The sequence below is a fragment of the Eleginops maclovinus genome, chromosome 17, assembly GCF_036324505.1.
Source record: "Eleginops maclovinus isolate JMC-PN-2008 ecotype Puerto Natales chromosome 17, JC_Emac_rtc_rv5, whole genome shotgun sequence".
Lineage (NCBI taxonomy): Eukaryota > Metazoa > Chordata > Actinopteri > Perciformes > Eleginopidae > Eleginops > Eleginops maclovinus.
Window position 1 is genome coordinate 4,332,948 of NC_086365.1, and position 27,775 is coordinate 4,360,722.

Here is a 27,775-nt window from a genome sequence, read left to right on the forward strand (position 1 = left end):
ATTATCTGGTGTCTGTATATTACATTTATTGCTGCAGATATTGACACACATTCTATTCTCTTTAGTAAAATCCACATACCTCGATAAGGCATCACCCTTAATAAGTGGCTCTGTTTTAGCTTTTACTATTTTTATTCTTCCTCCACAAAGCCCATAATTGGTGCGTTTTAATATCGATGTGACATTGCACTCTGCCTGCTTTCAGTTCAGCCTCCAATCCATCAAAGATGTCCTGCAAATACGAATATATATCTCCCATATTTGTCTGGGTACCTTAAAGGATTGTTTTGCTGTTTAGTCTTCACGTGATGAGAGCGGGGTTAGATCTGATGTCCCCCTTTTACAGCATGAAAATATGTTAAGGTATAGCTTCTTCTTTTAACCATTTCATGTTAATGTACTCAAAGTGCTGGTGATCTGACGGGGATTCTTCTTTGTTTGGAGCTACTCACGGGCGTCAAAGAATCTGCCTCTTTCATGTTACGCCACAGCACTGTGCATTGAGTGTGAGTTCTCCTTAAAAGGATGTCAAGTGAAGCTGAAGTTCCCGATAGGAAAGAAACTACTGCAGTGCCAAGAAACTGCTAAACTTTTTACCTCAGAAAAAAAGAAGTTGTTTTGTAGCTGATTATTTCATTTTTGACAAAAGGAAATATCGATGTGTGTGTATTCCACAATGGGAGTTGCTACCAGATCTCTTTAATACTTCAGAAGATGAGTCACAGTCTTACACCGGCTGCTGATGCTGCTTAGTTTCACTGCTGACACAGCACTGAAGAATATTCCCACACACCCGGGCTACACTTGTGGCCAGACTTAATATCTGTATGCACACTCATTCAAGTGTTAACACCTCTGTCTAAGCCTTAGTTCACATCCCTTTAATCACCTCTCTCCATTCTTGACTCAAATGGTATGTTTTTCCTATAGTACTGTCTTAGTTCTGCCATTCTTCCCTCCAACCCTGTCCTTCGGCTAAAACTACCATCTTGATTTGTATTTTTACATTATCATAGCACCAGATGCAGTAGAGGGGACTTATTGCAGAAGTCTGTCTGTATTTAGTTTTTTCCTTTGCTCGTAACTCCCTCTTAACTTCCCTTCCCATAACTTCACCCTGATTCTGTCACTCCGTATCCCTATTTTCCCATTTTTGCCTTGCCCTGTTTTCCCCTGTTCTCCCTTTCTGTCCTTTCTAATTTCTTCCTTTTTTGGGTGTGTGTGTGGCACAGTTTGAACATGGATGATGATGAATTCTTCTAGAAGTAAGGAAATGTTTTGCTTTAAAATGTGACCCCCTCCATTTTATCTTGCATGTCACAGCAACATACTTATTCTTGCCCCTTGGGCCATTGTCATTATAGCTGTAATGCTTCAGAGTGTGTTAAAAATAAACCAGCATGTTTTTTTTCCCTTTATAAATACACCCTTTACCATAGATTAAAGCAACCAGACTGCACTGTACTGAGACATTATCTTGCTTCAGACTGTTTTCTGCACATGCCACTTTATTTGCAAAAACACAACTTCAACCATACTAGTATCTGGATATACAAACTGGATAAAGAGAAATCAATTTTATTTTAAGGTCTAAATGCAAACCGAATGCATTGTGACTTTACCAGCCATATTTGAAAGTGAAAGGAATAACCTGCAAATAGAAGTTGTACCAAGCGTCCTCTCACAGAACGTCATTTGAGAAGGAATGATGCATCACCCACATCCGTCGGGAAAACTCTTAAGAAACTGACCGAAAGCTCACCACAGCACACACTTTTTCATTTCACTGCACTGTGCGCTCAAATTGCCTCCGTGATGTAGCTGTGACCTGTTGATATATATTGAGTAAATATTGCACACTCCTAAACCCCTAAAGTCCATGTGTTCATTACATTAACCTCAGCTTCTTTTTTTAACCTGCCTTGACAGGACATCTCTCTAATTTTTAAACCCCCTCCGCCTTCCTGACTTTGTTCTCATCAATTATTGAACCGTTCCTCTTAGCCAATGCCCTTAAGGGCCCTGTGGTTAACTTCCCCCAGTGGAATAGGTCATTTCTCTTCCCACAGTGACAAAGGCAGATCTCCGGATATGCTCATTTAGAATGAAAAAGAAGAATGGATAAGAGAAAGCAATTCCAATATGCTGAGATGTTTTCACTAGTTTCTGGCTCGCAATTTTTTTTTTTTAGCAAACAGGAGTATCAGTGAGTATCAGACCGATCAATAATTGTAAAGGTAACTGTATTCCCTACAGTTTTTGAAAATAGGGATTTCTATTACAGCATTACAAAACATGTGAAAATAAAGATATGTTTTGGTTTTCATTTAGGCTACTTTTATTCTTATATATGTTACATACTTTTTTCAACTGCATTTTGTGGACACTTGCTTTAATAAAGTGAAATACTCTTTGTTTTTAAATAATGTATTGAACTTTACTGTTCTGGGGGCAAAGCTTATAATTTAAGAGGACACATTTATGATACTAAATATCTTAGTTTCTTTTTTTATACATTCACATTGTTCTGTTGTCTTACATAATATAAGTAACAACATCCTATTGAGATTCATTTTCTGTATTTATTTGCATTGCATTTGATATTGAGGTAATCCAAAAGACAAGAATCAGGTTACTTTTATATTGAAATACTTAAATTAAGTCACTGATTACATTTTTTTTAAACATAAATAGTATTTATTTGTGAATACATTTTTTAAGTAAACCTCCCAACCCTTTTGGTATTCATTTATAATCTTAAACCTCACTAAACAAAATGTAATATTGTCCTTTTTGAAGATATTTTTCAGTGTATCAAATGAGCGAATGCTGACGTCACAGGTCAGAAAACGCGCATAGTATTTTTCTGGCTGGATATGAACATTTTTACGAGAGTTGTTTTAATATAAAATCACAAAAGGTGATGTGGCACATCCTTTGTCCTTGTGAAAGTTGAAAGTAAAAACCTCACAGGCTTTGATTTTTAAATTAAAAAGCCAAGAAGGATAACCAGATATGTTCATTAAAATGAACAGGAATTATGGATAGGCTCAAACTCCGCTAATGAGCTGGGATATTTTCACTAGCTTCTAGCTCTTAATAAAAGATGATTTTTTTTTCATCAGGGTGATCCATAATGTTGTGTCTTAATTGGTATCTATTTATAATCTTAAACCTTAGACATTTTTTTGAAATATTTGCAAATGATGTCACAGGTCAGAAACACTGATAGGAAATAAATATTTGATGTAGCCTGAATCAGATCTTAAAGTTGAATCAATAAATATTGCTATGAAATCAAACCTCAGTTCGATACTATATATGGACAAGATTTGAACATGCCACTCAATGCTTGTGTTTTGATATAAAACCACAGCAGAAGTAGTTACTCATCCTTTGTGTGTCCTTGTGAAAGTAAAATCCTCACTCTTTACTTCTGACATTAAAAAGCCAGAGAGGATTACTCTGGCTGATAGCCGGTCTCTCGATAGCCTCAAACTGAAGAGAGGACTGACATGTTGGGACAAGGGGAAGGTTATTCTGTGTGAGAGCCTTCAAGGAACTCCTTCTGATGCTTTTAGCCACCTTGAGGCATGCTTGTTGACTAAAGCACCTGCTGAGGGGGACATGGCGGCCTGCCAAGAACTCCCACCCCCCTGCCAAGAACCGCCACCCCCCCCTTCCACCCCACACAGTCTGCCTGCTCGGAAGAGAGCGGACTGACCTGCAGAGAAGATGTGACTAAAATCAAAAAGAATAAGATTACAGAGAATAAAACAGAGTGATGTTTCAAGAGACAGATTTTCTGGAGTGAGGTAAAATAAGAAGGCAAAGAATAGGACCGCCCAAGAGAGGAAGGGAGACCATTAGGATAAGAGATAATGCAGGACGACTGAACAGACAGCGGAGGCCTGTGCTATTTGAATATTGATCGGTGAGGTTATTTTAGCTCTTTGGCAGTCGATCCAAAAGATGCTTTGGCTGCCCACCAGAGTCTGAGCCACAATTGGTGTCCATTTTGGAAACTAAAACAACTGTTGTTTTCCAACCTTGGCTTCTTCCATCGGTTTAAATCAATCTCTGCGTGGGTCTTCATCGATAGGAAACCAACGTCTCCTAATGTGAGTGGGCGGTTGGCATTAGCATGGGGAGGCAGGTTTGCGTCTTGATCGCAAAGAGAAGATGGCCCGCGCTACAGTGGGAAGACTAATTAACAAAATGTTTTTTGTCTCTTGTGTTACCATCGCATGGGAGGTTTTGCTCTCCACAGTGCATAGTCGGATGCGGCAGGTTACCACGGCAACCTGGTCGCTAAGCAACGTGGGCATCATAAACAGATTCCTCACTACCAAAATGAGTCACTTCTCTTTCTCTCTCTTTTGCCCTCTTATGCACTTAACATTTAAACAAAATGACAAAACTTTCATTCAAGTACCCTCATTCATTAGCATTTACCAAATGCCTGAATTTTACACGAGTTTGCCTCTCGTAGCATTCAATCAAATGTTTGAGAAGGATGAAGGCAAGAGCTTGAGCTTTTGGATAAGTGTTGTGCATGTAGTGGTGCGTAATTACAGAGGAGTCACTGATCTCCAGTGTCTCAAAGTGCTTTATTAAACAGACACTGGGTGACATGCTGTGAGTCATTAGACACTGCTGTTGAAACCCTAATCACAGTGTAGGCACACAGTCACACACACAGGCTCATGAGGCTCCTCACTTACAGACTATTTCACCAAATCATACCATAAAACGAAAACCCATGAGTGAATATCCACTCGTACTTAAAGATCGTATGCTACAATGGTCTAATTCCAATGCTGTTCTGCTGCCATTATGCAATCAGTCACTTGGCATTTCCAAGAATGTTTCGAGTTGAATGATGAAACGCATTATGTCCACTGCTGAATAAACAACATACATTTCTACCAGGTAATTTATTCTGATGGCGTCCCGCTCTACAGTGGGCCTCTCAGAGTTACTGGCTTGTTGCAGTTTGATTAATATTGAGAGTGGACTTTGAAATATTACCTCCTTCAGTCAAAATCCAATTGCATAGTGACAGTAGAGACTGAAAAGTTACATTGGAGCTCATAATTATTTACAGGATTGGGAAGTATTTATTGAAAACGCACAGAATGAAAGAAACCTCTTTCTTTTAATTCATTCACATTGTCATACAAATACTTATATATTGTATATACTTATGAGTTGTTTATACTGTAGTTCCGTAATTACATGTTCTCTTACACATTTTTGTATAATTACCTTAAATAGCATACCGGATGTATAGATTTATTAATGTTGTATCGCAAATGTTGATTCAAATACATATTTCTTTCTGATTCATCCCCTGTTACTGGCTGTGCTGAGAGAATACTTAGGGTTTTATCTTATCATCTTACTCTCATTACAAAACACTTAAATGCTCCTATGCATGGGCTGTTGCTGTCCTGGTCTGTGTAAAAAGAAATGGCAGTTCCTTCTATGGGTGAAATCTTAAAGCCTCAATCAGAGCTCCTCCGTCTGCTTAAGTATGTAACGCATTTTGAAATGGCAATGTTATCTTACCATGTATACACATTAGGGAGGGGGGAGGGCACAGAGTCTAAAATGTAACTTGAAATGAAAGTGACGCTGGGGCACCAATAAGCACATTTTACTTTTTGTTGTATCCCAATGATCCAACATATATGTAACAATTGTTTCACATGTGGTATTTCCTGTGGCTTCTCTTGGTTGAAATGTGCTCATTCTGGTGCACCAATCCCACTAATAATACTGTATAATCCCCAATATGTACTCACCCGGTGCCTTGATCACCCAGTGCCCCAAACTGCCTTCAAATAAATAAATAATGCTGATCTGATTATTTTATTAAATAAATAACAAAAACAGCTAGAAAATAAATGTTTAATTCAATAATATATATCAATAGCTTCAACCAGACTGTTTGGAGAATTAAATACAAATATAAAAAGAGACTTAAATAAACTTTTGAAGCATATGGCACATTTCCCTTGAAAATGTATAATATTTAGTTTGTTGTGATTCGATGTTGTGTTAACATATTTCCGTCTCTGAAAGCCTTTAACATTTTAAATCAATAATGTTGCAGACAATGTTAAATCACTGACCTAGAGATAGTGTTTCTGATTTTGGCTACCGGTGACTCACCACTTCCTGGAGTGTGTACTGTGTGCCTACAGTAGCTGCTTTTGTCAGCCCAGCTGTCGCACTCTCTGTGTGGCTCCAGCTTTGTTTTTGTGATGAAACTTATCAGACATACAGTATATGCACACAGGGTGTGTGTGCTTTTGATCTCACTCATTATTGCTCTCCATCTAATGTCATATCTTGTCCCATTCAGGCAGCTGTGAAACTACAACGTGTCTTCACGCGATAATTGATAGTTCACATTGTTCTGTTGATTTTTCTTTTTTTGTCTTTAGAATCCAACATTTTCTTGCCGTCTCGCTTCATCAACAACAGTTCAGTGTGATGAGTGTGAAATAAATGCTGAAGATATATCAAAACATCGCTGCCAAAACGCTGTCTCTCAGACAGGATTGGGAGTAACACATTACTACGTAAACAGGATACCAAAAAAGTAACGCTGTTCCCTTAGAGCTACCGTAAAAAATACGTACCGTAATCAGATTGGTGTTACAAAACAATCTTACAATGTATCATTAGAGATAAGTATATTATAGGCCGCGGTGCTGCCTACTTTCATTCTTATTATTTTAAATATCTATTGTTAATGCAGTATGAGGACAACTGTTCTATTAAAACAAAAATACAGTTTGCTTTTAATTAATATATTAAACTGAAACACTTTTTGTAAACTCTACTATTCTGTACTCTACTAGGTCTAGCCTACATTTAAGAGATCATATTTTTTCTGTTTTCTTACATAATACACATGAAACATTTGAATTATATTTATTTTTTCGTGTATTTATTTGTATCCCACTGCTCCACAGCCTCCTTAGGCTACTGATTCTATTAATTTTTAACAGGTGACCATTAATTATAAGGCATTACATTTTTAAAGTAACCCTCCCAACCCTGCTCACAGATAAAGTGGGATCTTAAGCATCAAACAATCTTTAAAAACTTCTATAACCCAAGACATGGCGACATACAGTACATCTATGTGTCGGATTAGCTGTGTGTGCAGAAGCTCCATGTCAACATCCCAGCCGGGTACAAAGTAATTGGGAGTTGTTTGCAGCCAGCTGGCACACAGATAGCATGCTTTGCTGGAAGAGGCTGCTGGAGGAGCAATGGGCTGTCAAACCAGCACACAGCAGCCGATAGCGAGACTCGCACCACCCTCTAACAAGTCACTTTCTGCCAAGTTTGTTAGGGTTTTTTCCTGTCCAAAAGGCCGTGGACTGTTCATGCTGTGTAGCTTATTGCCTTAGACTATTCCTGTGGAGGAAACATGAACATATGTAGCCCTTATTTATTCCATTTTGTTAAGTTGTTATTGTCATATCAAGTGTTCAGGACTAAAGCCCCTTTTTAAAATAATAAAAACGTCTCACGGTTTTGTTTACTCGGTTTGGTAGTTCTGGCTTTCCAGTGATCACAGCTATCACTCAAGTTAGGGACAGATAAGCTGGCATGTTTAAAGTGCACTAGGAGCTTAATTTTCCAAAAGCATCCTTTTTTTCTGGGTTAATGATTTAAAACTTAACTGTAACTCAGATTTGTGTGTGTGTGTGTGTGTGTGTGTGTGTGTGTGTGTGTGTGTGTGTGTGTGTGTGTGTGTGTGTGTGTGTGTGTGTGTGTGTGTGTGTGTGTGTGTGTGTGTGTGTGTGTGTGTGTGTGTGTGTGTGTGTGTGTGTGTGTGTGTGTGTGTGTGTGTGTGTGTTTTTCTTTCTCACCACTCTCCTCCTGGCTCCCTACAGGCTGAGCAGGATAGATCTGACTAAAGTGCTGCCAGTCACAACAGCAGATGCTCATGTTTCCTCAGCTCTCCCGTGCCTCCATGCACATCAGTGAGATGGCAGGTGTGTGAGTGTGTGTGTTCTCTACTGGCAGGACTAGATGCTCTAATCAGACTGCCAGGAACAACGTGTGTCAAAAAAGCAAGTGTGCTCTTGTACGCAGTATCTCTGTGGTGGTAACAAAATGCAAAATCAGAGAAGAGTTACATTGAAGTTTCAAATCAATATCCCAGATATAAAGGATGCTTTTGGATGGATGAGTGTAATTTGTGCTCTTAGTGCACTTTAAACGTGACAGATGATCAGTCCCCTATCATAAATTGAGTGACAGCCCAGCCAGTAACGCTGGAAAGCCTGAACTCCTAGATTTTAATTTTTAAAAAGCTGTGTGTAAGAGCAGTTGCCAGTAATGAGTTCAGATCAGGGTACTACTTTTTCTCCACTGGGTTCATGTGTTTTTAGTATAGACCAATGCACACATGAATCATATACAAAGTCTGACACTCTCTTTATTCTTTTTTGTTTCCTATTGTACAAGCCACTGCACACATGTCTTTCACTTCAATTCAAAGCTTCTCCATTTATGATCTACTTATATATTTGCATGTGTTAGAAGTGTTTGGTTCAAAGAGAAAGAAAACACACATTCATCTGCATCTTCCTATATAGACCCTTACATTCAAACACCCCCATACTCCATACGCTCCTTTATTCCTGAGCTATTCTCTTGCAGTGACAGTAAATACTTCAAAGAATAGTTGGCACAAAAGCTATATACTGTACGTCTTTGTTTTTTCATACAGGAACTAAATCCTAGTCTACGGCAAAAAGCTACACAGCATGAAGGAGACATAGATAATCATCACTATCTGTTCAGTAACTCTGCAATATGTTCTCATTAGTCATCCTAAAGCAGCTTGCAGAAATGATAAAATGTTCTGCCAGCTTACTAAGAGGTGCTATTTTTGTCCTTATTTATTCTTATTACTTACAAGACTTTCTATTCATAGGGTGTATCATTCTTCAAGGTGGAAATGCTGTAAATCTGACAACACCCAAAAGAACCATGTTGGAAAACTATGGTTTTTCACATGAACGTTTTTTTTTTCACATTTTGTTGGAAAAGTGCAACAGCTCCTGACCTTTGAGTCTTTGACCTGTTGTTCTCCTGGGGAGAACCTCATTATTGAATGCATGTTCCTCTGTGGTGTGTGTGGGGATGTGTGTGTGCAAATGTGTTAACTCAGAGGAGTCAAAGGCAGGATCAGCTAGTCATTTATTATGGTCCACCTACAAGTAAATGGTTAGATCTCGCATATACTATTTTTAATTGAAGGAGTTGATTGAAGGCTCTACAGTTTCATTCAACTCATATTTTCAACTAAAACGACTTCAAGTAAGAGGAAGTTGTCTGCAAATGAAATCTTTACATTTCACTGTAGTTGTGTGTGTAAGAAATAGACTTGAATAAACACTAGTAGCATCTATTGGTAATATTACTATTGTATTTGTTCCTTAGACATATTCTAGATGGATGACTGAAACACTCATTATGTGCCTGGTTGATTTTATATTAACGCTCACCTTTTTATGGCAGCCATGTTTTGCTCTTTGCTTTGGGACCTCGGAAAAACCCAAAAAACCTATCGGCCTCTGCGATTTATGTGATGATGCATTGAGCTTAGATACAGTAGCGGTGTTTCCGGGGTGTATCACCATCGATGTGTTTGGGACCACAGCATCAGGTTAGTAGTTTGTTAGATTGATTGAAACACACACCCCAATTTGTCTTTCCGCCAATGACCTGACTGGAAACCGGCACTATGTTTCCATTAAGTCGATGCAGCTGTGGAGCCATTGGAAACTGACAGCCTAATCAGCCAAGGCATTTGTACATCTGCGATAAAATGACCACTATAACCCGCCTGTGGAAGCCATATTCCCACAAAAGAATCAAAACACTGCATGGATGATATGATGTACACCACAAAGGTTTAGTAATTAGAGTCCAAATCTTTTTTCCCTTTACTGACATATGCTTGCTTGCTGATGCGCTTTAATGCTGCCTTCAATTTACATTAGAAGTCAGAGGTTGGACCATTGTAGAGTATAAACAAATTCAGGGCCAGGTTATAAAAGGAGTCTTCTTCAACACTTGGTTTGTAGGAGTGATTTTCTTCCTTTGAGCCTATGAAGACTTGCAAGGTCAAGCGTTATTCTTAGGTGACAAGAACCAAAGCCTGTGATGAACCTCGAGATCCCAACTTGAATCTAAAATTGGCATTGTAAAGTAACATCTACTGCCCTATCAGTGAGAGCTCATGGTTATTTGGGGATTGCACCTGCCCTAAACCCTAGTAATAGCTAGGTTTTTTTGGTGTTCCGAAGGCCCTCAGGCTGTTCATGCCCCTTCATTCATTTTTGGGTAATATTCACTTGAACGCCTTCTAACTCCTCTAGCCCTTTGTTTGGTTTTTAATCTTCTGGACCCCCTTCCCACCCAATCATTGGCCTTCAGTAATGGACCTCCTGTCTTTACAAGAACTCTCATTCTCCCAAATGTTTATTTATTTTTTTGTATTTTATTTATTTGCCTGACTATTTTCCATTACCAAACATATAATGCATATTTCTAAATACAGTTGATTTCAAACAATTCAGGGAAGTTTTAGTCCAACAGGACCAGGGAGTGACGTCCCATCCGAGCTGACTGCAGCACAAGTCGGAAAAAGATGGCCGCCTGCTGGAGAGTAGTTTGCCTTGTTTACAGCTTTAGCGGTCACTTCGGGTTAGCCATTGTTAGCGATACCGGTTGAACTATGCTTTATTTTGTATTTTGGGAACATCGAAGCAACATAAACATGGTGTTCTCTTAATGTTCGTGTGCGGATACTCCATTTTGAATGATGATCCAGTTGAAATTTCTGATTGGAAACCCGAATACTCCCACTTCACAGTACAACTGGACCGCACTGTAACACCAAAGAAGATGCAGAACCACACACACACACACACACACACACACACACACACACACACACACACACACACACACACACACACACACACGTCTATGTCACCTAGCTAGCCGTGACTTCTCTCAGTTGCTGCTGAATAAGTCACAACTGAGAGGCTGTGTGGAGGTAACCGTGTTTTAGACCAGAAGAGTGTCAACCCCTGGCATGCATTATGGGATGCCATGGTGTTCAGGCAAGAGTGATCTGAAGCCAGATCTGCAAGAGGCAGTTTTCATTATCAAAATGTTGCCTCGGCACCGATTGATTATGCAGTATGGGGGGCTACAGAAAGAAGGAGCAACAGGGCAGAAACTAGAAGCTAAGTGTGTGTGTGGAAATGCCTATTTTATGGATGACTATGTGTTTGGAGTCAGTATTAAAGATGATTGATGTTTTTTTTCCCCTTTTGTGCTCTCTCAACCATCAATCTGTTGTCTCCCTGATGGGTTAATCACATGAATTATGTATAGTTGGTCTTATTGTGAGTCTAATATAATATCATCCGAGTGGTGTTAGAGTTTTAGTGCTTTTGGATGAGTGATTTCAGAAATTGCAACAAAGACACGCACACTTGGTGTCATGTTTAAGGTCTGATTTTGCGACTAATATCAGCGTGCAATCCACCATCTGACTTTGCCTCTCAGATTCTCGTGACTGTCTTGTTAAATATGAACACAGAATTAATTCAATAACTCTTTGCTTCAATCCCCCTTCCTCCTCCTCTCATTTTATCAATTAATTTACTGTCTTGCCCCCATCAAGTCTCTGCTGTTGCTGTGTGATTCGGAACACGTAACACCGTACACATAAGCAGGAATAGCAGGATTTGATATTTCCCGGGGGAAATTAATAGTAAAGTGCATTTCTGGACCAGGTACAGATTAAAAGCTGAGCCCATTATAAATCCATTAACCCAGTCATTAGCACTAGATCAGGAAGAAGATAGAATAGGTGAGTATCTAATTATAGCCCAGCATTGTGTCACAGCCAGTTCTCATTCATACCTGCAGGTGCTGAGAGGGAATGAGATATTTTCCCATGAACACACCGATCCAGTGCCAGCAGCACCTTCTTTGAGATTTGGAAGTCATTACTTCACATGTGGCTTTGACATTGAATTATTCATATTTACTAACTTGAGTTAGGGTTAGGGATGGATGTTCTCCAGCGGCACAGTTGGAGTTTGTAATTCTTATCTAAAAATAAATTGACTTTTTCAGATTTTTTACTTTTAATTGTATTGCAATTTTTATTATTTTTATTTAATTGTGATTTTAAAAAATGTGCAGTGTATCATCTTACATTCTTGGTATTGTGTTGTCCTTGCAACGGAATTTTTCTCTGTGCCTTGCTCTCCATTTTTGAATCCCTAAATCTGCCAATGCAAAAACCTCCTCTTTTGACAACGTGCGAGTTATGGTCAGAGCTATTATAAAGAGGTTGAAGGTTATGTAGCTTAAGAGCCAACTATTTTTGGTATTCATGAGAATATTTAACATGATCTCACATCCTTCCTCTCTCTCCTTTCAGAGGCTGGCAACAGAAGCAGAAAAGTTCCAAATGGAGCACGTGTGGAGGGACGACAGCGAGGTGAGCCGTCTGATATGTTCGTTAACATTGGCTGCATTTCAATAAAAATCAAGTGGTCGCGTGAACTCCATATGAGGAGTTGAGGGGTGGAGGGGGGCACATGTTATTCATGATCCAATATGATTGCAATAATTGGATGGCATATCTCATTACAATGACAGTAGTGCTGGAATGACTTCATACCAGATTGAATTTCATTATTTTACATAAAAGGCAGAAACAACTAGGCATGCTAATGATTAGCAGACACGCAAGCACTGCTAAGTCTATGATATTCACGACTAATCATAATATAAGAACTTTATTACAAGGAGATGTACAGCAAGTAATATGAACACATCATTATTTTACCCTTTCAACTAAAGTGCACGATTCCACATAGGAAGTACCTTTAAGTATTTCAATGAAGCTCTCTCTACTATTCATTGCTAGTGCAGCTGTGTTTTTAGCTCTGGCCATTTCATAATAAATGCAAATTGCACATTTCCTGCCCCAGCTTTGCAATGAGGAAAGCCTCAACCTCTTGGCAACCGTTTAACAGATGATAAATGATATTGTGTGTACATACAGTGGCAGGAGAACTTCAAAGAAATTCAACTTCCCCATTTAGCATATTAACTTAAGAGGTCCTCAGTGTTGTTTGCCAATCCTTAACGTTCTTCCATTAAAAGTTCCCATTATTTAACTGCCTTTATGCTGTGTCGCACTGAGAAAAAATGTTGGGGAAAATCCTCTCTGGGGAGGAATTCATTGATCGGCTATATTACTCAAAGACTTTACTATTATTTTGGTTCCAAATCTTTGGCCAATGAATGCAATTTATTGTTTGTTTAATGATATGGGGAATCCTGCAATACCTGAATCCATTAAATATCTCCCCAGCGCCGCTCATAGGAAATTCTTAGTATAATATCTGAATACAAATAGCAACCAAGATCTTTTCTTAGCAGCCTCACTGGTTTATACCAACCCCAGTGGTACAGGGGCTGTCTAGTTTTGCAATAGATATTCCCAAAGTATGATGTTGATCCCAGCGCTCTGCACATATGTAGAATTCATCCTGACATGTCCTCTGCATGAACCTGTTGGTGTTCTGTGTACTGAGGCTTTCAGTGGCTTCAGAGATTTGTATTGTTTTGAAAGCAATAAGGGCTTTGCTGGGTTTGTTGCCTCTCATCACTGCACAGCTTTAGCGTCTTCGTTGTTACTTCAGCGAAACAGACGGTTAATGTACGCTGTGCACATGTTGATATCTGTCTACAAAGATAGAGCCTCTCTGACTTCATGCCAATATATTCCAGTCAATTCTTTTTTTATTCATCCTCTGTGGGATATTAGATTCTCTGTAATATGAAACCACATATTGCCAGGCTCTGCAACAGAACAATTATAGCCGCCTTGGCTTGTTCATAAGGCAGATTAAAAACCTGCTAACACAGTTACTCTGACTGCCTTTTCAATGTATCTAGAGCTAATAAATTGCTTGTAATAACACAACCCTACTTAGTATATGAATTAGGACATACTTCTTTGTATTTATATCAAACAAAAGGACGAGTATTTGAAATACCAAGTGGAGCATCTCTGTGTTTATGCGCATGTGTCTGTCACCTCTGATAACTGGGCCAATACTACTGGGCACCGCTCCCTGCTGACTTTAAACACTTAAAAGCTGTGACTTCTGTGTGTCTGTTCAGTGTAATATAATGAGTTTGGCCCTATTTACACTTGTTATTAATAAACAGGCTGTATCCAGCTTCTTTAAACAGGTCAATTGTTGATCTATTTTGTATATGAGTGGGTTTGAACGTAGCACTGTCAATTAGACATTTTGCAGAACATAAAATATTGTGATACTTATGCATGTTCATTTTTTTTGAGGATTTTCATTATGGCGTTAACATCAAAGTGTTTCCAAGCGCTGTTAATACGGGGAAACGCACCATAACTGTTTTCATTGAGTGGGTGCCATATTGAGTCATTTTAAACATGTTGACATTTAATGCACCACACTTCCACCCGACTGAGCTTGGTTTTCACTATGATTACACCATCATATTATCCAGACAAAATAAAGATCACTTCCACTCTGATTTTGCAGTACACACCTCACCCACCACAACATGCATCATGAGTTAAAGCATAAATCATTCAGTCTTTCGCACATTAAGTGTTATTGTGCACAGTAGCCCTCCCTGAGGTGGTGTGACCTTAGTGTTATCATCACTTCTCGAGGTGCACACTGTCTGCAGTAACATGACCTGGCATGGAACAGCATTGACAGTCTCCTGTGTATATTGTTGCTTGAATGTACATATCAGCATACGGGTACTTCACCTACCCGTTGCATTAATAGTTTAAATTGCACATCCAACTCGTATTGTGGGCTAATCGCTTATTGTGTGCTAAAAGCTAACTGTTTACACTTGTATCAATGGCAGGATGAGTCACAGATCCATTTTTGCAGCTCCAGAAGTGGTAGGCAGGTTGCATGAGTCAGTGGATTCTGTAACTCCCGGACATCCTAATGTCAGCAGCTAGGCTAGCTCGTTAGCACCCTGCTAGACTGTGTACTGACAGGAAGCCCAGCAGTGTGAGAGCACAACAACACCACTTACTTCACTGATCCTCAGTGTCAAACACACACTGCTGCCACGACTGCAGATGGAACTGAAACAAAACAAAAATGTGATAGTTTTACAGTGACTTTTTAAGATTAGATCTTTAGCATCTGCAAAGTCAGTTGGTAATGCCATAAGTATTGTCTAAGGTAAGATAAGATGTACCTTAATTAATCCCCGGGGGGAAATTCAAGCATTTATGCAGCAACAGAGAGAAACAGTACAGATTCACACAGGGATATGAAACACAAATTTGGGAATTTGAATCTCCCTTGTTCCTATCAAGGAAGTAACAGGGGAAATCAAGAGGAGACACAGAATAGCCAAGTGGGATTTGATCATGGTAGACACAATTTGGCACCTATGTGGGGAATCTAAATTAACTTGTGGATATAAATCGCAAATTAAAAGCAGATGACACCTTACTTTGCTTCAGGGATCAAGAAGTGTACAGTACACTGTGACACTCTGGTGGGTGTGGTTACAGGTATAACAACCACACTTGTCACTGGTGCTAGGTTGTGGTTTCAACTAGAGAAGGCTGTTGAAGGCTGCTCCCGTCCAGGTTCATAAGTGTATTTTTTATCTGGTTGTTATATTCTAATGAACCTTTTCTTGTTTCTCTTTCAAGATCGACAAGATTGTTTACTACAATGCCAAAGATGATGTAAGTACTTGATTCCAATACTGTGATTAGAGATGCCAATTCCTAAATAAAACACCGCAAGAAGCAGAAACAAACCTAAAAGCAGATTTGATTTAGTCTGTATCTTTTTTAAACAAGTCACTTTATGTGTTTTCAGTACATGTTCTTAGAGCCATAACACGTGGGAATGCGTGAGACATTGAATGCCTCCCCTGGCTTCAGACGTCATCTGTCTGCTCTCATAAACCAGGATCAGCATCTAATTCCCCTCCACCGTCCCAGTAGGGAAGAGCCACATACCCACAGCACACTACTGTCACTCTGTATTTGACTGACAACTCCTCTCTGGATGCTTGGGTTTATAAATCAGTGCCTAAAACTTTTTCGTTTGTCAATCTTTACTCTGTCAGTTGAGAAATTTCAGCGATAGTCGTCTTTGACACCTTGTCATTCACAGTAAAAGCTGCACTTGCACTGTGTATAGCAGAGGCTGCACATATGCATAGTCCCCTTTTAACATAATACTGCATTGCAAGACGGTTTTAAAACTGAAGTTCTGTGTTTTTCTTCCTTTTTGCAGCTTAATCAGACAGAAGAAGTAAAAGGAAGGAAGAACCGATATCTTCCAGATGATTTCGAGGTAGATCCGGACTTCAAACGACTCGTCTCGTACAACACCACCGCCGTCCACATCCCTACGGATATTTACGAAGGCTGTAAGTTCAAACACACATGCACTGCATTCCTCTATAAATAGTAATACATAGCAGCTAACACCTTGCTATCTGTATCTGTGTATCCCTGTCATCACTATGTCCAGTATCTACAGTACCCATGATGCAAATCTCAGCCTCCAAGTGCTGTCTGTAGTGTAGACAATTCAACACCAAGGTTGGCCCCTCTACTCTAAATATAGCCCAGATACCAACCACCCACTGGCTAGCACACTCTACCCCCCTGTTTAGCTTGGTCACCAGCTGCTCCTTTCCCTCCCGTTTCACCACTAACCCCGCCGACCTCCCTGGACAGTTGAACAAAACTCAACGCCTCCACCAATGATAAGCCTTTTTGTGGGGGCTTTCGCGCTTGCCTGAAGATGTTGGCAGTTTTTTGGGTGTGTGTGACATTTATGCTGTATTTTTTTACTTCTGTAATATTTTCCTTTGTCATTGTCAGTAAAGTAACAAAGTACATGTACTCAAGTAGTATTTTGAGGTGCTTGTACTTTACTTCAGTATTTCAATTTTTTTCTACTTTGTACTTCTACAATTCTTATATAAATTGTATACTTTTACTCAATTACATTTATTGAATACCTTCAGTTACTTTACAGATCTGGATTAATGATGGTAAATATAATCAACCCTTAAATCAGACTGTAGTTCACCTGGAGTAAATCCAGCAGCTACCCTGCAGTATACAAAGCCATTAAAACTAGCTGCACCTTTACCAGCTCTGAGAACACTTTAATGATCAATAATTATAAAACATATCAGAGATATTATTCTGAAATGGACCAATCAAACAATGATTACTTTTACTGTCGCTACTTTAAGTATTATTTTGACGAGAATAATTGTTCTACTTTTCGTTGAGTAACATTTTGAATGCAGGACTTTTACTGTAACAGAGTACTCCTACACTCTGGTACTTCTACTTTTACTCAAGTACAAGATCTGAGTATTTCTCCCACCTCTTGTCATTGTTTTCATCATGTAAAGCTGTTTTAGATTTCATATTTTTAGCCACAGTTTTTGGCATTGTTATAAGGATGGCATTGTTAGTTTGTTTGTAGCTCCACTGTTTGAAAAACTCTCCAGATATTGTTGCTAATGGCTTCCTAATGACTTTGGTGACCCTGTGACTCTCCCTCTTAACGCCGTCACTAATGATTTTTGTCTAGTGAAATGTCTGGACAGCTGTTTGATATGTTTCTGAGTAGTTGTTGAGGGAAATCAGATATAAGATAAACATGTTTCTCTGATTACTTTTTTTTTCAACTCCCCATGCTTCCCATACTGCTGGCACTATTAGGTCTGAGTACTGTAGGAAATGTTCTTTTGTTCGAAGCCCAGGAGTCGATTTAAAAGAAAACGAAGTGAAGCTCCTCATATAAGTTCTAAAAGGAGTATTTAATAAAAGGATGCAGCAGTAGGCTTTACAAAAGTTTCACAGCTGTGGCTCAGTAGCACAGATCACACTTGAACAGGCCCAAAAAATGAATAGGGCTCACGAGAGTTTACTGTCCATGGGTCCGAGCGATAAAAGGCTGAATCCTTAGTTGCATTGCTCTTTGTCCAGAGGTCGCCTCTTCCTATTGGTCGACTCAAAGCATAACAGTACTTCCGGTCAGTTTAGTGAATACGTGGCATTGGGTCGTCTCCCTCCTTAGGGTATTACAGCGTCAATAAGGATAATTAGACATTGTGTGTTTAATGTATAACACCACAAGTAATTCCCCCATTTAGTCTTTGTCCAGATTCTGTCCGCTAAGGAAACCAACGCTAAAACCCGCAGTTTTCTCCCGTCCGGCATCAAGCGTCATCGGTGTTGTATACATCCGGTTACAAAATAAACAATTTCAAAATATGACAGTGTTTTGGTTACTCTTAATATTGATTATTTATTGTTCAGCAGTGGCTCAGTCAGTAGGGGCTTGGACTGTGAATCGTAGGGTCGCCGGTTCAAGTCCCCGAACAGACATGAAATATGGAAAGTGGACTGCTACTTGGAGAGGTCCCAGTTCACCTCCTAGGCCCTGCTGTGGTGCCCTTGAGCAAGGCACCGGACACCTCCAATCCCCCCCTCCCCATTGCTCCCCGGGCGCTGCACAATAGCTGCCCACTGCTCCTAGTGCTAGGATGGGTTAAATGCAGAGGACCAATTTCACTGTGTGTGCTCTGCTGTGTGCATGTATGTGACTAATAAAGAGGGCTTCATCCTCCGATTCTATCTATCTTCTATTATTTCTTACAGTACACACTCGCATAAAGTAAATCCCATACAGGGCTTTAACCTCGTTCCTCCCTTCTGGAGCAGCATTGGACACAAAGCAGGAAAACACACCGGACAGGTCACCAATCAAACTAGATTTGGCTTACAGTAATTCAATTTAGGACTATGAAAATGCTATTAGCAAATGTGGCCAGCTCTCGACTCTTTTAGACACATTTTTTGAGTCGTCAAGAGCCAAATGTGAGACCAACTTTAGTTTAACATGTCTGCTTCAGATAACAGCTTTTCCACTAGCCTTTTGGTATTCGTTTTTTCGATGACTTGGAACAACACGTTATTTTACACACCATTTTCCAGTGAGTTAAAAACAGCAATATGTTAACAGGCTATGCTTCCTTTGAATATATATAAGCTGTATGTATTGTTAAAGGAGTTTTTTAAACAAACCACGCATGCACAGTCTCACACACAAATACACACACACATACACACACACACACACACACATACACACGTCCTCTGGGTTATCATCTTTCCGTAGGACACTAATGAGTACAATGCAAAAGACAGAATGACACACGCATAAGGACGCAGACATGTTTCGAACACGTACAGTACACATCATGTCCTTCCTTGCAAACAAGCGCTTAGTATGAAGGGATGGAGATTTAGCTTTTATAAACAATCTTCAGACAAATGGGTAAATATTCAAAAAGAAGGAACATGTGATACAAACCTGAATGAAGTTGAGGTTAAATCTAATATAGCAACACTGTATCACTGGCCTCTCATGCTGCTTAAAGTGACATTTTATAACTGAAGCTATATATATTCACATGTTGCACACTAAATTAAACAACACACAGAATACAGCTTGCATGAAAACAGTATCCTTATACCCAGGCATGAGTTAATGGCCTCCTCGGCATTGATTGAGTATTCAATATTAATTCCCGTAATGATCGTCACGCTGGGTTTGCTAAATGCAGTGGAATCTGTCACATGACTTTAATGTCCTTTCACAGCGAGTCACTCCACATAAGTTGGACTATAAATGTGCAGAGTGACGGGCCGCGAGGTGTCTGACTGTGCTGACATTTCTATCATTGCCAAATGCACTCAGTTATTTTTACAAGCAACAGTTATAGGGATGAAAGGGGGGCGGGGGTGGACTGGGCTGTTGGAAGAAGGGGTTGTTTCCTAGTGTGAATTATCACACAGAATTTTGCTCTCTTTCTGCAACTATGGCCTCTTTCTTTCTGTCTTTCTTTATTTTCATTCAGTATTTTGCACACAGGGTCTCAATTGGCTGTTTGTCACAATGGTAAACTCTTATTAAATCTGTGCCTAAACCTGTCATACAACCCCATTGAATTAATAAGTGGTACACCAGTCGATCCTCAAATAAAATACAGAGCTAAATCCCAGGTCAAATGTACGTTAGAGGGTCTTGAGCATGTTTTTCCTCAGTGATCGTGATGTTTTGTTAAATGTTTGTTTCCAATTTGTTCTTGTTGATGTTGCAAATGGAGCTGACAGTGGTGCAAGAACAACATTTTCCAACTTTATTGTAGCGTATCGTATAACGTTACTTACCAAGTCGTTTTGTTCTTTACCTCTTGTGGTTTCTAATCATGCGGATTCATGTGCAGCTGCATCTTCTAAAACTGATTTAGTTTGACCATAATCAGAGGCCCTACTGGCTATCTGATCTCTTCCACCTCTCAGGCAGGTGCTGCAGGGTGGGGTATGGGTGGAGCATTATTTAGCAAAGTATCACAGTGAGACTGATGTTGGTGTTCCCCCTCTCCCTCTCCCTCCCCCTCCTTTCTCACTCTATCTACAAGGGAGGGCTGCCACATTGATGCTACGCTGGCTGGCCGGCACTGTCAGCGTTGCCATGACAATGTGTATCCGAGTGTGTATGTGTGTGTAGAAGGGGACACACGTACTTAGACACGCCCTGGCTTCTATCTTGTTGTGTGGAGGAAGGACTTGACTTAACTTGATTAGGGGACTTTGTCTAGACGAGGCTGGCGTCCTTGTGGCTTTTAGTGATGCTGAAGGAGAGATGTGTCATCCTCGTATTCTCCTTTAACTGCCAGAGACTTTTGATGCATCCACCAATCCTCTTTCATCTTTTTCTCTTCTCCTTAGTGTGTTTTCAAGTTTCTTCTCTTGACTTTCTTCCCTACTTATTTCGAGATGTTTGCTCTTTCTTTCTTCTTCCTGTGCAGCTCTAACCCCTCACTATGCCTTCGTCCCTCGCTTCGATTTATTAAGCATATTAATAGTGGGTTGTGTGGAGACAAATGTGCTACTGTCTTTCTCCCCCGCATTAGTCCTGCTGATTTGAAATCCATTCTCCCTGCTGATCCAGTGTGGGTGGTCAGACTGGGATTCATTATCTTGTCCATGTGTGTCCGCGCACGCACACTGGAGATGAATCAGAGTTTGTCTGCGTGTGGGAATTAGTTTGAGAGAGAGGGGAAGAAACACTTGGGGTGTGAGAGTCGACATGTGTGTGTGTGTGTCACATTGAATTCACCTACTGTACTGTGTGTGGTTTGCATGGCTGTGTGTTCTCGCTCATTAGGCAGATTGGCGTGGATGAGAGGAGAGCGCCGCAGCCTTGGCATGAGATCCGCCGCTCGTCTGATGCCCGTTTGCATCAACGCTGTGTGGCACCTGTCAGCCTGAGACACACACACACACTGATGTGCTGAGATACTCTGACAGTGTGTGAGTGTGTGTGTGTGTGTGTGTGTGTGTGTGGAGTTTTTCTATCAAAGTCACAGACCCCGTGGCAAAGCTCACAGTGTAGAAATTGATTTTTTTTCTTTTGGTGCTGCTTGATTCACATCCTTTTTTATTTATGGTGCTTGCTGCCAAACTCTGATGTATCTTCATCTCTCTCTCCTTCATCCTTCATTCACCCTATTACTGTCTTTGTGTCTGTGAACTGTTTCACTGCCACAAGTTGAACGCCTTCCCAGGATGCTGTAACTAGCTGATTGGGATTCCCCTCCATGCCATAATGTTCCCAGAGAATGTTTTTTAGCTTACCCTATTTTACCTTTTTAAATATAACTTTTAAGACAGAAATGAAAGAGATTCCTGCAATGCCACAGACTGCACTGTTCTTGAATTCATATGGCATAGTGACCCCTTTGCAACCTCATAAAAAGACTTGACCGGGACTAATTGCTCTTTATCTAAAGCAGCTTTTCTCACCTTATGACTTCGACACCTTTCTCATGCTAAAGAAATCATGCTGTGTGTGTGTGTGTGTGTGTGTGTGTGTGTGTGTGTGTGTGTGTGTGTGTGTGTGTGTGTGTGTGTGTGTGTGTGTGTGTGTGTGTGTGTGTGTGTGTGTGTGTGTGTGTGTGTGTGTGTGTGTGTGTGTGTGTGTGTGTGTGTGTGTGTGTGTGTGTGTGTGTGTGTGTGTGTGTCTTCCCTTTGGCCATTGCTGCTGTGTTTTCACACTACTTAATAACTGCACTCAAGCCTAATCTCCCGAAGTAACACATAATTTAATTAATCACCTAATTTCTTGATCTCAAACCCCATTAAAGCCTCAACTGTCGCTTTTATTCGTCATTAATTGTTTTGCTCATCATTTGTTCAATTAGTTTATAATTCTTAAGTCTAATAAACATCATAATATCACCAAACGGGATGTCTTCGAATACAATATCTTGTTCTGTTCAAACAAAAAAACTTCTAAATATATAGTTAACAATGAGAAGTGGCCAACTTGAGAGGGAGGTATCAAACTAAATTAGAATAGTTGTTCTACTCCTGCTTGTAAAATGACTTTTTTTTCTTATAAACGATTACTTGTATCAATTTAAATAGCAATGCATTCATCCACTTATGATTTCAGACCTAATCCCGCACCTGTATAGTTACTTAATTCACAAATCGACATTGTGTCTTTGGCCACTCATGGATTGCAAATTCTGTACGCCTTTCTGAATGCAAATCCATTTGAAATGCATTCCTTGGTTGAAAGATACATTATCGGGAAGTGTATATTGTTTATGTAGCTGCATTGGTGCTCACGTCCCAATCAGTAGTGAGTGGCAAAGTATCATCGAGTACAAGACCCCTTCTGATATGATGATTGCAGGTTATCACCACTTCAGCCCATACCCTGTAATTACTATCAAATGCACAGGCGGTTTCAGCCACCAGCAAGCTGATGACAGGGAGCTCCGCAGGGCATCGCTTGGCATGGCAGCGTGCAGCTTTCCTTCCTCACCTCCTCCCACAGCCGCCCCCCTCACCAGTCACTGCCAGATACTGGTTGATTTGTGTTTTTTTTAAATCATCTACATGCCTAACAGGGAATATTTAGTAACTTATTTTCCATATTCAGTTCACACATCATTTCCCCCCATAAATTATTAATTTGTTTTAATTTCACATGTGTTAGCCATGGGATCTGAATGGTGTGATTTATTGACGCTGGCATGGCTGGACATCTTGGCAGAATGTATTACCAAGATAATAATTTTTCGGTCTGCATTTTGGTTTTTGTGAACACAAAAACATACAATGGGTTGCACATAATGAGTATTGCACACCTAAAAAGCTCAGTACTGACTATGAGTACTAGCCATGCATTAATAGTAGCTATAAATAGTTTTGGACTGTGGAAACTTATTGTACTATTAGCTTACAAGCTTGCTAGTTCTGAGAGCTGTTTTCCTCTATTTATACTCTTCTAACATTAATTTGTGTCAATTAAAAATATATATATATTGACTGAATGTTTGAGCTCCAAACTTCATTGTAAAATTAAATTAAAAAGTAGCTTTTAGATTTATCTTGACTAGCCTAGTTTCTGCTCGCTAGTGAGTTAGCCGTTAGCTTGGCAGCTCCAGTGTTAAACAACTAGCCGTGCAAATAGTCCCTACGTAACTAAACCTCAACCCTTTCTTTTTAAATCAGGATGGACATAAGAAGTTAGCTGAGCCACCTTCTAGTGTGACCTGGCCATTTTTTTTCTTTCCCATATCCATTTTACGTTTAAAATGTTCCTCTCACAGAATGTCATTGTAGAAACTTAATTTTAGAAGATTGATAAAAACAAGTGTAATTTGTCTTTTAGCTTTTTACCATCCCTAAGAAATATCCAAAAGCAGAAATAATTTGAGGTATTGGTAATATCCATATTTGTTGCAGACACAAACACATTAGCCCTACCCCCCCAATGTCCCTCAGGTCATGATGCCCCTCATGACATAGAGTCATGTGTGTGACCTTGAGAAACACATATTGACAAAGAGATTGATCTGTTAACAGTACAACAGGGATGTGTTCCAGTATTTAGCTGAGATTGGAAGACACTACCTTGCCACACTTTTGATATTGTTGCTCATCAGTGATGCCTGACCTGCACATCCAGGGTGTGTGTTATGTGGGTCTGCATTCAAATTCCTATGGGAGACAGTAATGGGTTTGTCCATGTCACGTAGGGGAACACGGACAACCGACACGGTCAGGCCATTTATCTTGTCCCTCTTCTTCTTCATGTTCCTACTCAGACACAATTCCCCTGATGGTTTGGTCACTACATTGACTTTCTGCTGTTGCAGCTGGTGGGTAAATGAAATACTGAATGTGAGCTTTCACGTTTGTTTACCATTCAGTATGGGGGGGAAACGTACCAATACTTCCTGTATGAGGTCGAGATACGCTGGGACTTGTTGTTTTGGTTGTCAAGGAAACCAGCAGGACTAATCCATTAAAGGCTATCCTGAGGGAGCACAGAGATCAGGCCTGAAATAATTGTTACCACTTATCATAGGGACGCTTTGCTCTACAATACCAAAGGGAGCTATTTAAAGCCCTGTCTAAAATCTCCTTTTATTCAACAAAGCACAGCAGTAGTTGATAAAGGAGGCGCTACAGTGGGTTATGAAGGACAGGGATTGGACCCAATTGCAAACAGAAGACTAAGCAGCAGGATTAGTTTAATGTTGTTGTGTTTTTTAGAGCTTACATACATAAGAATGTTGAATAGTCTTTTCTTTAGGGAGGTTCCTCACTGAGTGAAATGACCTGGAAACATTTAGGTTGCAGCTCTGATAAGAGCTGGTATAAATGCATAAATGCTAAGGAAAGGTGCTTCAATAACCCACCTCCCCCTTTCTTACTAGCGATTCTGTTGTGCACAGTTATCCTTACCTGAATTCTACAGCAATGTATATGGGATTGTTTGTGCGAGAAGGACCGTGAGAGCCACAGGGCTGTAACCAAAGAAAATGGGTATTGATGAACTTTATGGCAGGGCATTGCTTCTCTACTTCTTTAAAGAGTACACTGTTTTTCTTGGTGGCAGTTTTTCTCTACAGGGACCACTACTAACTGTTCACAACGCCTCTTCCCTCATAAACTGGCAATATAATTATTTAATCAAGGCTGATTATTTAACCGAGGCTGCAGTTTCCCTTATGAAGTTCATACTGTTGCCTGCAGTATGCATACAAATTAAACACACTAAGTCATGTACTTTGACCCCATTGCTTGTATTCATGTGTCACAGTCAGTAGCACAAAAGTTCAATGAGCATCTGTTACTTCTCTCTCTGCTTCTCAGTCGACATATCCGCTGCTGTGCAGGGGATTGTGGGTCAGAAACGCCAGAATATTTGGCTGTCCTTAATTTTGCAAAAGGCCACCAGAGGCAGTAAGACATCCTGGTTTTTTAGGCGTACATCCAATATAATCTATTTGGACATACAAAATCTTCTTCTGGCATACTAAAAAGGATGATAGGATGTGAATTGGACTGCACCCCTTGATAAAAGTACGTGGTCCTCACTACCTCCTAGTAGTCACCTTTCTCACCCTGAGGTGTCTTTTCTTAGTTTTTTAATTGTTTCTTTCATGCAGTTCATCTCACAAAGGCACACACAAAGATGGGGCATCCACACACACACACACATACATGTTCACACAGGTATGAGTCATGCACTGCATCAATTTGACGTGCAGCCCAGTCTCCCAGGCAGAGCGCTGCCTTTTTTGATCAAACTAGATTGCTGGAGCATTAAGGCAGTAAGAGCTCCTGCAGACAAACAGGTAAACAAATCGTTTACTGTATCTCGGTCCCTAGAGGACCCAGAAGAAGATTTTGCTTATTCCAGAAATATCAAATTGGATCATTCTGTTTTTACCTCCCTCTCCCCACTTTAGTGCACACTTTTCACCACTGTAGATTTGGTGTGTGTTTTGAGAGCCAACAAGTCAAAGAAATGGCATCATGGCAGATTGACATCAGTTCCAATATCTGTGAGGAGGCCTCCTCACATCTGTCAATGTCAGCAGCCTAAGTGTGTGTGTGTGTGTGTGTGTGTGTGTGTGTGTGTGTGTGTGTGTGTGTGTGTGTGTGTGTGTGTGTGTGTGTGTGTGTGTGTGTGTGTGTGTGTGTGTGTGTGTGTGTGTGTGTGTGTGTGTGTGTGTGTGTGTGTGCGTGCGCGCGTGCGGCGGCGTGCGTGCGTGCGTGCGTGCGTGTGTCCCTTTTTGAGCATTGCATTTTCAGATTAAATGTTTTTGAAAACTCTTAACATTTTTTGTGCATTTTATGCTTTTGCTTTTATACAAACTTGACTCATGTAAACTGTGTGTGTTCGCTGTGTGTGTTACAGCCACCATCATTTTAAACGAGCTAAATTGGACGGAGGCCTTGGAGGAGATTTTCCGGAAAAACAAAGAGGAAGACCCTTCCCTCCTCTGGCAGGTGTTTGGCTCTGCTACCGGATTGGCTCGGTACTTCCCAGGTGAGCAGACCAGCAGCCATTGAGGTTAATCCAACAGACTGCTGACCTTTTCTGTGGTCAGTGATGGGGACAAAAATATCTACTGATCCACGCAAAAACAAGCACATTTTCTTCACACTGTGTAGCTGTTGTGATTTTGTCACCATTCTTGCATATAGGTCAATATGGTCATGACCAACTTTCATAATGTTAGGTTTAAAAAACGTGCACTACTTAACCTCCACAAAAGTGAGGAGATTTATACGATGAATTGTCTTCTTTTGGTTACTTAAAGGATTGCTTTAAAGAAATAGTTTTACATTTGATTATTTCGTATGCTTAGTAGCTTACCTGCCAAGTGTACATTAAAAGATCAATGCCACTCTTACAGCTGTGCTGAAATGATAAAGATGGCGCCTGAAGGCAATTCTCTACCTAACGTTGAAGGCCTGGACTTTGGTTGCCAAATCATAATTAGTTACAATAATTAACTGTGAACCAGAAGTGAACAATGTTATATCTCACTGTTTTACACATATATCAAAAGAGATATGTGTTAATAAGTGAGCTCGGAAGTCCTTATTTTGTTGACGTTTGGCCAAGGCTAGCTTTTTAAGCCTGCTGACAGTATTCATATTAAGCTAAGCTAATAGCCCTCTGGTTTTAATAGCATAGGAAGCACACAAGAATCTAAAAAGCAAATAAACATATTTCCATTTATTCTTTTAAGATATAAGAAACACAACAAACATATTCATTAACCAAAAATCCAGGTTTTATATGAAGTAAATTTACTTACCTTTGCTGATTTCATTCCTGTCATATCCCAGCATCCCCTTGGATGGACTCGAGCAATTCAGCCAATAAGATCGACCTCTACGATGTGCGCAGGCGACCGTGGTGAGTGTATTATGAGATGTGCGTTTTTGTCTTTGTGTCTCTAATCACATCATTGTCAGTCATTTATCTACTCTTTTTCAAGGGCAGACACATTGCTCCGTCAATCTAACTTAGTCATTGTCAGATTAAATGTTCATCTGCTAAAACTCTATTTGCGTGTTGCATAATTATATTACACAGAACCACTTAAACAAACACGTCGGAGCACTATGATGATTAAACAACTGCAGATCAAAGGTGACCAAAACAAAAGCTTCACTGCTTTCCTTAAAAATGTTTCAAATCTGGATGGAAGCCATCAATACACTTTTAACCATGTT

The 27,775-nt window shown here is 40.0% G+C and overlaps 1 protein-coding gene across 2 annotated transcripts in view; it reads left to right on the forward strand.

Annotated features, from left to right (window-relative positions):
• cacna2d1a (calcium channel, voltage-dependent, alpha 2/delta subunit 1a) overlaps positions 1–27,775 on the forward strand; it is a 98,950-nt gene that overhangs the window by 33,786 nt on the left and 37,389 nt on the right. For both annotated transcript variants that reach the window (XM_063905529.1, XM_063905528.1), the window contains exons 4-8: positions 12,506–12,565; positions 15,818–15,853; positions 16,413–16,548; positions 26,445–26,576; positions 27,386–27,455. In XM_063905529.1, the coding sequence (XP_063761599.1) occupies positions 12,506–12,565; positions 15,818–15,853; positions 16,413–16,548; positions 26,445–26,576; positions 27,386–27,455 (434 nt within the window). The remainder of the gene's footprint in view (positions 1–12,505; positions 12,566–15,817; positions 15,854–16,412; positions 16,549–26,444; positions 26,577–27,385; positions 27,456–27,775) is intronic.